Source organism: Rosa rugosa, chromosome 3, assembly GCF_958449725.1.
Source record: "Rosa rugosa chromosome 3, drRosRugo1.1, whole genome shotgun sequence".
Classification (NCBI taxonomy): Eukaryota; Viridiplantae; Streptophyta; class Magnoliopsida; order Rosales; family Rosaceae; genus Rosa; species Rosa rugosa.
Genome location: NC_084822.1, coordinates 21,202,652 through 21,217,242, shown reverse-complemented (window position 1 = coordinate 21,217,242; position 14,591 = coordinate 21,202,652). Strand labels below are relative to the sequence as shown.

General features: G+C 38.7%; 3 protein-coding genes across 3 annotated transcripts; 1 reads left to right on the top strand and 2 right to left on the bottom strand.

Moving 5' to 3' along the window:
* Positions 1-14: 14 nt before the first annotated feature.
* LOC133737422 (uncharacterized) lies at positions 15-1,389 on the bottom strand. Its single transcript, XM_062164975.1, has 4 exons — positions 1,335-1,389; positions 1,071-1,240; positions 870-989; positions 15-767 (listed from the first exon to the last, which is right to left on the bottom strand). Exons 1-4 carry the CDS (start codon positions 1,387-1,389, stop codon positions 15-17), a joined length of 1,098 nt encoding a protein of 365 aa, XP_062020959.1.
* Positions 1,390-1,469: 80 nt separating this feature from the next.
* Positions 1,470-2,470, top strand: LOC133737421 (uncharacterized). The gene is made up of 2 exons (XM_062164974.1): positions 1,470-1,997; positions 2,129-2,470. Exons 1-2 carry the CDS (start codon positions 1,470-1,472, stop codon positions 2,468-2,470), a joined length of 870 nt encoding a protein of 289 aa, XP_062020958.1.
* A 3,061-nt stretch (positions 2,471-5,531) lies between these two features.
* Positions 5,532-6,089, bottom strand: LOC133737420 (uncharacterized). The gene has a single exon (XM_062164973.1). It carries the CDS (start codon positions 6,087-6,089, stop codon positions 5,532-5,534), a length of 558 nt encoding a protein of 185 aa, XP_062020957.1.
* Positions 6,090-14,591: the final 8,502 nt, after the last annotated feature.

The following is a 14,591-nucleotide window of genomic DNA, read 5'->3' as shown; positions in this document are numbered from 1 at the left end:
TGAATAGAAAGGAATTACACAATACAAAGATCTGCTATAACAGCAGCTATAAGAAACTGATCAGGAGCAGTAAAATAAAATTGAGCCTCTCCAAGACCGCAAGCACGGGTAGCCAGCTGGTGTGCTACCATATTTCCACTACGACCAACATAACACACCTGCATACCAGGCTGAAAATCCAGAAGGACTCCCACATCCTCATAAATCCTTCCTAGTGCAAAAGTATTGGTTGAGCTGCAGGCCATGAGCTGACGCTGCACCTCCATGGCATCTGTTTCCAAGATTGCTGGAGCAAATCCATAGTTTCGAGCGAATTCCAAAGCATGTTGACACGCCAGCACCTCCGCATGTTCAGGGGAAATCAACCCCTGTAGAGGACAAGCTCCCCCTGCCAACAGAGTGCCCCATTCATTCCTGATCACAAAACCCAATCCACCTGCTCTAGTTTGATGATGGAAAGCACCATCCACATTTATTTTCAGAAAACCCGCTGGTGGGGCAACCCAACGAACTGCCCTTAAACTAGCACTTCTACTTCGGGACGGCTTTGAGTTATGAAACCGAAACTCCTGTAGACGGGATATCAGCCCCAAACACACATCACCTGCCTCCCTTCTCTTCTGGTTCCAGACCCTGTCATTTCTTTCCTTCCATACTCCCCAAAGTAAGAATAAAAGCTCACCAAACTGAGTAAGAGAAAGAGATTGGGCACACCTATTCAGCCAAGAAAGAACATCCCCATGCTCTATCTGAGGGTTATAACATACCTGTTGAAGGACAGAATTTGCTTGCACTACCAATTTTGTGAACTGGCACTCCCTACAAAGATGGAGTGTCGTTTCATTATGAGCATCACATAAAACACACACCTGAGAATCCAAAATTACTCGCCTCGTAGCCAAATTGCCTACATATGGCAGAATGTCAAGGCACACTCTCCACATGTGTATCTTTGCTTTGTTCGGTATATCCACCTTCCAGAACTTCTTCTAGAATGCACTTCCAACCGGCAAAGGCAAGGGACAAAAACTTGAAGAATGAGCAAAATCATAGCGATAAGCAGTCTTTACCGAGAACTTCCCATCTCGGGATAACTTCCATACCAACCGATCCACCACATTCCTACGACTCAAAGGCATAGCCATAATCGCCTCTGCTTCCTCTTCCGAAAACAACCTGTTAATCAGGGGCACGTTCCACACCCCCGTAGCCACCAATAAATCATTCACCTTACGGACCTCTGCAGTGGCCAAAGCCGAAGGTGCCAGTTTACCACCCGGTATAGAAGATACCCAACAATCCGTGAAGATATTAATTGTAGCACCGTTACCCACTTGCCAAACAAAGTTTTCTTGTATCAGATCTCTTGTGGAAAATATACTCCTCCATGAGTACGAAGGAGCAGCATGCGGTAAGGCCTCCCAAACCGGGGGCTTTCCTCTCTGCTCACCAGAAAGAAAATTAAAAGTATGGCAGCGCCGTTAGGCATCTCACCGCCTTCTCATGTGCTCTTTGCGGATGACATTATGGTGTTCTTGCAAGGTAAACCTTCTCATCTGCGGAACCTGCTATCTTTTATGGATGAGTATGCTCTGAATTCTGGCCAGGTTATAAATAAAGCAAAGTCTCATTTGTTCCTTGGGAAGCATGCTTTGTTGAGACAAAACATGATTAGTCGGCTATTGGGGATTAACGTGGGTAAACTTCCGTTCATTTATCTTGGAGTTCCAATTTTTACTGGCCATCCGAAATCTGAGCACCTTGCTTCTATAGCGGACAAAGTGAGATGTAAGCTAAGCTCATGGAAGGGTAGGCAATTATCTCAAGCAGGTAGACTACAGCTTATCTCCTCAGTGATTCATAGCATTTTGACCTACAGTTTTCATGTTTACGAATGGTCCAAGTCACTGCTCAAGAAAGTTCAAAGATGGATCAGGAACTTCTTTTGGAATGGGGACCCTCTCAAGGATGGCTCTGCCCTTATTGCTTGGAACACGGTCTGTACCCCAAAGGAGCAGGGGGGTTAGGACTAAAGAACATTTTTACGTTGAATAGGGCCTTGCTCCTCAAAAGATGTTGGGATGTAGCCTTTTATGTGTCAACCTCTGCCAAATTTTTGCATAATCAGTTTATAAATATGGGTCTGCAACCATACTCTTATTATAAAAAATCTTCAGTTTGGCTAGGTCTTAAGAAACTATGGCCAACGTTGCTGGAGGGGGTTCAATGGCTAGTTGGTGATGGTAAAAGCATTAGATTTTGGCGTGACAATTGGTTGGGGGAGACCCTTGTTACTTCACTCAATTATGATCAGGAGGTCCATGAATTATTGAATGACAAAGTGTCTTGCTTCATTAAGAATGGCCAGTGGAACTTACCGTCTAGCTTCTGTCGCACGTTGCCTGCTACAGCTCAGTCCATCCGCTCAATTGAGCTACCGGTAGAGCCTACCTCTGATCAGGTTGTCTAGTCTGAGACGGCGTCAGGATCATTGACGTCCAGTGAATCTTACCACGCCCTAGACCCTCCTGCCCCTGGCCCTTTATGGTGCAAACGCATTTGGCATGGTGCAAGACAACCCAGAAAGAGTGTCACTGCTTGGAAAGTCTTGCATGGAAAAATTCAAACAGATGATCTTCTTCAGAAACGTGGTACATGCCTATGTTCAAGATGCTTTCTTTGTGGGATGAACTCAGAATCCAATATGCATCTTTTTCTAACTTGTGAGGTTGCCGGTTCACTATGGATTTGGATTCAGCAACTCTTCAGATTGCATTTTCCCCCAGGTGCGTTGCTCCATGACTTTTTCCTTGATAATTTGCTTTCTTACCTTGATTATTCCTCCAAGTTGTTGTGGTACATTGCTGTCTGCAACCTACTTTGGTGTATCTGGCAAGAAAGGAACAAAAGAAAGTTTGATGGGGGATCTTTTTGTCTATCAAGATTTAAACAATTCTTCACATTATCTCTAAGGGAATCTGCGGGCTTGATTTTTGCCCCATCATCCCTTGCATCTACAGCGGCTCCCATATTTGGCCTCTTGGGAATCTCCCCATTACGGCCCATGGCACCTCGTTTTATACCAGTCACATGGGCTCCCCCGCCGGTGAATTGGTTTAAAGCAAATTCAGATGGCTCTTTTCGTGATTCTAATCGTGCTGGCTATGGTGGTATTTTTAGAAACAGTGATGCAGAATTCTTAGGTGCCTTCTCTTGTAAAGCGGTAGTGTCATGGGCCATTGACACTGAGTTGTTGGCAGTAATGGAGGTTGTTAAAGTGGCCCGTGAACGCAACTGGTTTCCTCTATGGTTAGAGACAGATTCAATGTTGGTTATGCATTATTTTACACACCCATCCATGGTGCCTTGGCGCCTTCGCACAAGGTGGAAAAATTGTGTAGCTTCTGTTAACCAGCTGCAGGTGCACATCTCTCATATTTATAGAGAAGGGAATCGGGTCGCTGACAAGCTGGTAAATTTTGGTGCCATGAATGATAGTCCAACTTGGTGGGATTCTATTCCGCAATTCTTGGTTAGTGCTTTTGGTCATGACTATTCAGCTCGGACGGATTACCGGTTTCTCTAGTTGGTTTGGGTCGTTGGTTTTGGTTCTCTTGTTCATGACAGTCTGTGGTCAGTTTTTATTTTCCTGTGATTTTTTTTGGTTTTTTAGACAGTGTTTACATGGGCTCCATTTTGGAGTTCCATCTTGTACTTTTCCTTTTCAACGGCTTGCTTTTCTATGTACAAACCTCGGGGTTCAGGTTGTTATGGGCCATTGACACTGAGTTGTTGGCAGTAATGGAGGTTGTTAAAGTGGCCCGTGAACGCAACTGGTTTCCTCTATGGTTAGAGACAGATTCAATGTTGGTTATGCATTATTTTACACACCCATCCATGGTGCCTTGGCGCCTTCGCACAAGGTGGAAAAATTGTGTAGCTTCTGTTAACCAGCTGCAGGTGCACATCTCTCATATTTATAGAGAAGGGAATCGGGTCGCTGACAAGCTGGTAAATTTTGGTGCCATGAATGATAGTCCAACTTGGTGGGATTCTATTCCGCAATTCTTGGTTAGTGCTTTTGGTCATGACTATTCAGCTCGGACGGATTACCGGTTTCTCTAGTTGGTTTGGGTCGTTGGTTTTGGTTCTCTTGTTCATGACAGTCTGTGGTCAGTTTTTATTTTCCTGTGATTTTTTTTGGTTTTTTAGACAGTGTTTACATGGGCTCCATTTTGGAGTTCCATCTTGTACTTTTCCTTTTCAACGGCTTGCTTTTCTATGTACAAACCTCGGGGTTCAGGTTGTTATGTCCCCCCCCCCCCCGTTGCTTAATAATTAGATCTGGGCGTGGGGCTGAGCCTCCCAGCTCGGCTGGGTTTCAAACCCTTTAAAAAAAAAAAAAAGTATTTCGCTTTGTACAAACGAGCGGACATTGGATCATTTAGAATACGCCAAGCTTGCTTGGCCAACATAGCTAGTTAAAGTTGGACAGACTCCAAAATCCTAACCCACCTTCTTCTTTCGGGTTGTACAATACATTCCAAGTTTTCCAATGAATCTTCCGTTTATCTAGTGTGCTACTGTTTGAACCAATATTTGGCAAGGCTCACGTGGCAGATAGGTGGGCCCGACCCACAAAACATAATGAATATCCGCGGCTAAATTAGCCGCGGCACATTAAAGATTTACAAAGTTGATTATGAATTAGCCGTGGCACATTAAATGTTTATTGTCAAATTTATGACAGAAGATAACGTGTGCAGAGAACCGTTATTAGATTGGGAGAGACCAAACGGACCCACAAGGCATAATGAATGACCGCGGACCCACAAGTCGTAATGAATGACCGCGGCTAATTAGCCGGGCACATCAAAGAGATTGATTGTCAGGAGAAACTTTACCAAAGTTTGGGGCAATTAACTTGAATGAGCATCAGGTGTTATTGCCAATCATCAGTTACAAGACCTGATTGATTGCTCATGAAAGAATCAATCGTTGATAACGTCAAAAATATCACAAACATGAATACTGCTGAGATTGCTTATTTTCCTTCATTCAGTAGTTTAGCTTCACTATAAAAATGACCATAGGATTCATTGTTAGAGGTCCTCGACCAAACGCTCTACGCGATTACTCAAATTTTATCTCAATACATTTCAACAATTTAACAACACTTATCAATCTTTACATGTTTATCTTATCGCTTTCTTTACCGGTATTTATCTTTCCTGCACTTTATTTGCTGGACCTTTACATTCCTGCACTTTCGTTTATGCTATTTATTTGTTGTTATTTACTTTAAGTCATTTACTTTATACAAAATCACAAAAAGAATCATCATCACTCCTCAATCACCGAGTTACACAGCACGAAGACTGCTGCTAGTTAAGGCCGATTCGTGCTAAATTCCTTGCATTCAAGGCAGAGAGAACCCCGCGGCCGAGATTGATCCTTCCTCGGCCCATAATCAACTGATCAAAAGTCAGATCAGCACAAGATCTACAATCTAGAACAAAACCTCGCTTGGCCTACCGGCTGCAAGTTGGCACGCCCGTGCACACGTCACCAAGCCAGAAGGACGCGTGTAAGCCAAGAAGACCTCGGCCGAGTGACACGTTGCCGAGACTATTTTTGAGCGAACAGCTACCCCACCAAAATTTTGCACACATTTGTTCCAAATCATCACAGAAACTCTTAGTCAACTGAAAGACACTCATAGCGTACGTAGGAAGTGCCTGGGCCACTACACGTATCAAAATGTCTTTCCCTGCTCCACTAAACAGCTTCCCTTGCCAAGCAGACAATTTCTTAGCCAACCTTTCCTTGATATAATGAAAAGTTGAAGTTTTCTTGCGCCCCACGTAAGTTGGTAACCCAAGATACTTCTCATGTGAGGCAACAACCTCTACACCCAAAGTACCAGAGATCTCCTCCTTCATCTCCTCAGATACATTCTTACTAAACCCCACCGAGATTTTGGCAAAATTAACCAATTGCCCCGAAGCTCGCCTATAAATCTGCAGCACTTCCAATAGCTCTCGACAAGCCCCCAGGATGTGGTTGCAGAAGTTCAAAATTTCCTCCATACAGGGCGGATTCTCAAGAAAATTAATTTCATGCATATCTGCCTCATTCCAAAGGTCGATAATCCTGAAACCATGTCAGACTTGAGACCCATTGCCCTATGTAATGTCATTTACAAGATATGCTCGAAGGTGATTGCTAATAGATTAAAGGTAGTCTTACCGTCGGTGATTTCTCCCTTCCAGAGTGCTTTTGTTCCAGAGAGGTTGATTACAGATAACATTTTGGTGGCAAATGAGATGGCTCATTTTGTACATAATAAGAGGGATGGTAATGATGGCTACATGGCCCTGAAACTTTATCTAAGTAAGGCTTATGATAGAATGGAATGGACTTTTCTGGAAAGAGTGATGATTCGGTTTGGCTTTGCAAGGAGTTGGATTGATGTTGTGATGCAGTGTGTATGTATGGTACGGTATTCTTTCTTGGTGAGGGGTAGGCCACAGGGACTTGTCTTGCCTACTAGGGGTTTGAGACAGGGAGATCCCTTATCTCCCTATCTCTTTCTTCTTGGAGCAGAGGGTATTTGGCTCTATAACTACTTCCAACTCAAAAAACAATGCATATTGGTAATATGGTATATTGAGCTGCTTATAAGTTAACAATTCTGCCCACTAGCTAATTTCAGAACAAGAAAATATAATTCAGGGTTCTACCTTTTGGGGAACCACCTAGAGTAATGCTAGGTGAACCACCTAGAGCCCACCTTAATTAGGTGGCAGCTTATGTGGCATATTCATATCATAAAAACATAATTTCTATATTTTCATATTTTATTTTTTCTCAATTATGAAAATTCCTTTTTTTTTTTTTTTACTTTCTTGAAAATATCTTTTAAACTTTTTTTTTTTTTTTTCTGATTTGGTATGCGAGACGTTTGCATTAGACGTTATCTTCTCACCTCCTCACACCACTCCTCATCCCTCTCACATCCTCTTCAATTTGATCAACGCCTTCTCAATTTGATTCCGGTTTCCTTGCGCATCGTCAACAAACACTCTTCCTAAACGTAGTTAGTTTTTTTTTTTTCCGTAAGTATGAAACACGAATAGCATATCTTGTTTGGAATTAGGGTTTAGGGGGAAGTGGATTTGAATTAGGGTTTCGCAAGTCTTTTTTTATCAGCCCTGAGGAGTCTGTTCCTTAGGACTTTGACGCTGGTTAGCTTCTTTTGTTTCCTTGTAACCTTATCTTCTTTTTATAATATGTTCTTTCGTTAAAAAAATAAATAAATTAATATGTGCTTTGCATTCCCTCTGTGCTCCAATATGTTTATAGAAAGAAGAATGGTGGATCGTTAGCAAAGAGAATTGTGCTTTTGTAGTTTTGTCTTGTTCCTTTAAACTAATAGAAAGGGTTATGTGACATCGATGTTAGCAGCTCTATCTAAACATGGCAAACAACTTTTGGTAGTATACATTTCACTTGAAATTTTGAATCCAATATGACTGATCCAGCTCCTATCAAGGGGGTATAATATCAGTCATTATGATTGGTCAATATATAAGTAGACATAAATAGATCCAGCACTAGATCATAATCATACCAAGATGGGTGAAATTGTCTGATTATGCAATGAGGCTTGCACCTCAGGAAACTTTAACACAATTGACTGGGATTGAGTACAATGCAATTACATGTATTGGTGTGAAAACAAAAATTCCAGTGAAAACTTGTTTATTGATGTAATTTACTTTGTATTTGATATGGTTTGTTCCTGGAACTACTTTTGATAATCTCATGAAACCAGAATTAGTTTTGCTTGATATGACATTGAATATCCCATGCTTTATATTGGCTATATATCTATGTCGTGATAATTATAACACATGGGACTCACCAATTCAATGATTTTCTGCCAGTTTGCCAGATTGACCAAAAGCTTATTGACATTGAGAGTTAGAAATCTAAAGCTGGGTTTCGTAGACCTCAGAAACCTTCTCGATCTTATTTTGGTTTCCTGCTAATGGTAAGCAAGAGTTGAAAAGATGTTGGCAGAGCTCTTGCAAGATGTCTTTTGAAGACAGAGATTTGACCGATGTCTCGTATACTACTAATGCTAAGCAAGAATTGTATTGATTTTTTTTTTTTCCAAACCTCTGTAACAATTATAGTATGAGATCAAGTTGTTTGAGTGCACTTGACTCGACTGCTTGTAGCCTTGTAATGATAATAAATAGTTTGGCCAAATAATATGTCAACGACTCATTGATCCTAAATTATCATAACAATTTCTCTTTAACGAGAACTATTAATTCAATACTTGCGTCAATCTTTTATATTCTTTTCAATATTCAAGTCCTTAGAGAAGAAAAAGTAAAGTCGTCGTGTTACAGAAGAAAAATTCTAAATGGATATGCAGAACCTTCTGTTTCTAATGAAAAGAAAAGTTCTCTAAAAAAAAAAAAAAGTCATAAAAACATTGCATTAGGTACGTTAAACAAAATGTTGAAATAATCGAGACCTGCTTGTACGAAATCTTTTAACTGAAATACGGATTACATATGAAAAAGAAAAAATATATATCAGTTCCAGCAAGTTCAAGTGAAATCAAGCTTCAATCACTGGTTAGCTCTGCTCTTGGTCACCATTTGCACCCGAACTACATTACATGCTTTACCTGCATCACATCAATTTAAGAGTATCAAAAATAAAAAATATGTACAAAAAATAACTTAATACATATAGTTTGAATACATACCTTCAATAATTTTTTCCACTAAATTGTTTCCAACAATCTTTTAGATGGTATACGAACTCTTTTTGGATTGACGTCACTTTGTGAGGGTGAAAATCCTTAAAAATGCAAGCACACAATGTATCATAAGAATTCTTTTCTCTAGGCTCAGAAATTAGGATCCTACATAACAAAAATAAAAAGTCATTTTACCTTCAATCCTTCTCCTTCATGATTAGGCTTTTTATTAGATGGAACCTTATTTCTTCTGTTTTGTTTGTTTTTGACCTCTTGCTCTTTCAGCTTAGATTCATTTCTCTTTAACGACGGGCGACCTCTTGATCTTGACCCCTATAAAAGAAACATAACAATACATAATACAATATTATTCTTGGACATAATGGAACTCAAATTTTGTTTAAAAAAAAAAAAAGACTTTAAACAATTAAGTTACATACCTTCACTACTAATTCTTCATTAGTACTGTTCCATCGCGTTTGTTCTTTTGTTCTCTTTTCTTACCTCTTCCTCTACCTTAGAAACCTTTATTTTAGATGGCGGGCGTCATTTTCTCTTATTTACCAATGGAGTAAGTATATGTTGACCTGGATTTGAAGCACCATCAATGTCACTCGTAGATCTATTGATAGGTGAGCTAGGCATTGGTTCAGCACCACTACAAGCACCAGTATTCTTGGACTCATGTTTGGATAGTTCATCCTTTAGGTTGTGCAACCAAGTCATAACAATCATGCACTTATCTTCAGAATCGTATGCTAATTCCTTAATGTCATCAAAATTCTTCTGCATCTTGTCAAGCCTTTGTGATTAAGGTCTAGCATCCTATCCGCCATAACTGATTTTAACCCTTGTGTGACACCTCTTCACATCCTTCCTCCATCTTCTCATGATATATTTATCTGGAATCATGTTTTCTTATGACGAATCAAAACATATATTGCATGCCTGCATAATATACCTCTAAACTGAAAGAGGCAACAATTGCAGTTAACTTCATCATTCTCTTCATTGAATGAAACATGAAAATGAGTAGTTTTCTTCATCTCCCCAATCTTGATATCTTCAGAAACTATGTACTGTAAAATTGAGTTATCCACTTCAACTGAAATAAAGTCACAATACATTTTACAAGTTAATTCATCTCGAAACTCTTTAAACTTCGAAGTTGTGTAGATATCATGTGCTTGTTTTTCCATGTCATAATGAGTTACACCAGGAAGACTATATGAGAAACACTTGAAATCTTCATAGTTCTCTTTCTCCACCTTACTTCTCAATGCATTTTCATATTGCTCCACAAATTGTTTCAATAAGGTAGTCTTGGAATTGACATGGCCATTAAAAAATGAATTCATACCCAAAAACAATCTTTGACGAAGCTGGGAACCCATCGATTTCTCTCCTGATACATGACATTCAACCAATCATTTTCATGCAACTTATATTTCTTAATCATCTCATCCCAACGTTCTTCAAACTCAACTCGAGACAATGAATCATAAACAGTATTTAGCAAGGTCATATAGATAGATTCATATTTTGTATATCCTTTCAATTTTTCAGAAATCTTCTTCAATATATGCCACAACTAGTATTTGGAAAAACAATCTCAATGGCATTTTTCATGGCTTTATCTTGGTAAGTAATTATTCCACTAGGAACATTCCCAGACATGCATGCTAGCCAAGACTTGAACAACCAATCTCAGTATCTTCACTTGAAATCAATCCACATCCAAGCAATATAGATTGCCCATGATGATTGACCCCTACAAATGGAGCAAAGGGCATTTCATACTTATTCGTTAAATAAGTAGTGTCAAATGTAACAACATCGCCAAATTCCTAATATGCTGCCTTACTCCTTGCATCTGCCCAAAATAAATTTCTCAATCTACCATTTTCATTTATATCAATGGCATAGAAGAAACTAGCATTCTTAGCTTGCATATCCAAAAAGTAGGTCTGAACTGCAGTAGCATCACCTTCCTTGAGCCGCAATCGCGTAATTTTTTCAATGTGATTTCGAGCATCTTTTTCCAAAAATGGTACATTCTCATATCCCTGAGCTTCAACAACAATTGAGTTATAACTCTTGTTTAACCCTATTCTAGCAACATCATTTAGTTCAAGCCTCCTTTTTATCGATGAACTTAATTCACGATTGGCTGGGAAATAACGAGATTTTCTTGGACTCAAACCATGTTATGCTCAAGCTTTGTAGAATTGATTTTTCACTTTCCATCAAGGGATTTACCAAGTCTAATAAGTGCCTTGCAATCAGTCTTCACACTTGGATGCAGCTTTAGAGAGTTACTGGACTTACTTTTAAATTTTCTGGCTCGACCGCATGACATAGTTATATATTTTGTGTTCCCATCATCTCCCTTTCTTGATGTTCTCTTTCTCACTGGGAATCCCAATTGCTTCCCATATTTTCTATAATAGTCATATGCCTCATCAATAGAATCAAAACTCATCTCAACACTGGGCACTTGCATTATTTCTTCCACCTCAATTTCTTGATTATTCTCTAAGCTCTTTGATGAATCATCCACTGTTCCTAGACAATTTAAGTAATTTTGTCTATTCACATATGTGCCTGCAAAACAAAACTCAGACTTATCTCAGGAAAATTGTTGGGTGCATCACGAGTATGAAAGTGTATGCAAATTTATGGATGATGTGCCGAGTAAAGGGAAAAAGTAAGAGTATCGTACCCAAAGGATTGAGTATCTCTACCCTAACTAGATCACCGTGAAAATAAACCTAGAAAACACATGTAAAGTCTACCTTTTTATAAATTCACAACCTTAGCCCTTTGGAAGCTAAAGATCATGAGGATACTATTAACAATTGTGGTAGTGAACGGTTTGGTTGATTTTAAGTTTTATGAAGTAAATTAAGTTGCATAAAAAAAAAATAAACAAATAAAAATGTAGAGACTAAATCAATGAGAAGAATAGAGACTTAGACATCGCACCTAACCTTACTCATGCACAAAATGTAACCCATATTTGATGTAATAACATGCTTTGATAAATTTCCCCTTAGTGCTTTGGTGAAGCTACCAAGAAACCAACTAATCATGCAATTCAACAAACTTTGGTGAAGCTAAGTTAAATTACACAACCTTAGTCCTATTTATATTTCATTAAAACACAAGTGGGCTATGAATCGCAAGCCTAACACCCCCTTAGAGTAATTAAACTCACGACACATGCATTAAGTTTAGAGTAAGAAATTCAAGCAACTTGACAATTCCCATAAGAATCATTAAGCCACCACCTAAAGGCTACACATGCTCATGGATTCAAGAAGTGGTCAAGTTCAAGTTTCCGATTCATTAGTTTCCTAAACATACTTTCTAGGTAACTAAGCTAGCAAACTCATTTAGCAAGCATAAGTTTAGAAGCCCATAGATTCAAAACTTGCATAAACAACAAACACATGGAAATTTGCATTATTTGCACATAAGTTTGGCTAGGGCTCAAATCCAACTACCCACAACACATGTTATTACAAATACAAGCCATGAACATCAAACTAAAAAGAGAAGGAAGGAAAAAGATAAGAACTACCCAACCTCCCACCTAGCTCTCAAAGATATCAAATGATGAGAGAATTGCTTCAAGGTATGAGATTTTCAGTTTTTACAACCCAAAACACCATACACATCCACAAAACTCAAGAACAAGCAAGAAAAAAGGCTTGAATTTGTGAAGGAAAGTGTTGGGATTGATTTAGAGTGTGTAGTAACTTCGGTTTTGGTGAAACCCAAACCCAAGTATCTAGACACCTATTTCTCAAACAAACTCAAAGAACTATGTACAAGGTATGAAAAACTAACCTAAAACTAGAGAAAAGAGAGCTTTAATTTGATGCTCGAAAATGAGGGAGGCAAGGGGATGCACGGTTTTGGCGAGAGAGAATGGGCTATTTAAATGCCAAGGCAATTCAAATCAAGGGTGGAGATCAAAAGAAATGAAGGGCTAGATGTGATTGATAAATGTGTAAGCACAAAATATGGAACTAGTCTTTAACTCCACATAGAAATGACCTAGAAAGCCCATAGATATTTTGGTGGAGGAGAAAAAGTAATTGTAGAAGGGTCATTGTGTAAGGAAATAAGGTAATAAATGGGAGACAAAAATGTAAGGTGTAAGAATGAGACCACTTGTCATTTTTCAAATTTTGAATTTCAAAATAACGTGGACCTAAAGTCTCTAACCCTATTCAGCTTTTCCTTGTCCTCCACACATGTTCTTGGCTGACCAACTTGGCAGGAAATGTCCGGAATCCGGCGTTGACCTCCGTTGACTTCTTTTTCGTCCGTTTGAGCACTTTCTTCTCCTTTCTTCCTTCACTTAGATCTCCACCAAGACTTCCGAATTGGCCTTTGAATTATTCATACCAAATGTTCCTCCATGAGTGTAGATCATCTTGGTAAAATTTTAGATCTTAGTTCGCCATGGTTTGGCCATAACTGCTGCCGGAATCCATACAAGTCTGGTTTTACAGTTTTCGTCTTTTAGTCAGAAACTTGGGCCGATCTTTTGAAGGTCTTCCATTCCGAACTAGCTCTTGCACTCTTCATAAAAAATGATCCTTAGGATGTCTAAAATGGATCTGGAATGTTTTAACTCATTTGGAGTTCATTTGGTCAGTCTGCCCCTCCTTCTTCCTTGCCTAGCTCGGTTTCTCCTAGCTGGAGTAGGAAAATATGCTGAAGTTGAGTTTTTAGGGCATTTCCAAGTTTTTCCATTATTTTCTAGCATGATAAGGAAAACATAATAAATATATATAAATAAACACAAAGGTTAAGCAAAAGTGCAAGATTAGGGGAATAATTACTAGGTAATTATGGACCTAACAAATTTTTTAATATAAACAACATACCTTGATCATTAGTGAGAATAATGTTCTCTGATTCGTTGGACAATTGTTCCATTCCTCAAGCACTTGAACAAAATATGAGATGGTGAATACAACAATCCTAAACTCCAAACACAACAAAAAGGTTAAAATAAAGGCATGATCATGTTGTCTAGTTATCAAAGCCAAACTTTACATTTTATTTATCAATAAAAAAAATTCAAACTTAATTATTGTTCTAACACAACCTGAACATAGTGTTCTGTCATGAGTAGTGGTCAGTAGTCAAATGCATAATATCCTTAATAAGACACTTTTCTATTTATAGTGTTCAAAGAGAATAAAACTAATGGAGTTTGATCAACCTCCGTAAGATAACGTGGTAATTTAGTACAAAATTACAAAAGCATAATTTTGTTTGCTAATGATCTATCATTCTTCTTTCCATAAACACATTGAAGCACGGATGGAATGCAGAGCACATATTAATTTCTATTGACATATTAAGAAACACGATAATAGTAAACAAAAGGGAAAGGCTTCTAGTGCAGCAATCTCCCTGTACAGTAGTAGTTACAAAAAAAAGTTCTAGCTAGAAATAATTCAGGATAATCCATAAAAAAAGAACGCAAGAAACATACCAAACTCTAATTCAAATCCACTTCCCCCTAAACCCTAATTCCAAACAAGCTATGCCATTTGTGTTTCATACTCAGGAAAAAAAAAAAAAAACTAACCGCATTTAGGAAGAGTGTTTGTTGACGATGCTTGCGAGGAAACCAGAATCAAATTGAGAAGGCTTTGATCAAATTGAAGAGGAGGTGAGAAGATAACGTCTAATGCAGACGTCTCGCATACCAGATCAGAAAGAAAAAAGAATAGGGTTTAAAAGATATTTTCAAGAAAGTAAAAAAAAAAAAAGGAATTTTCAT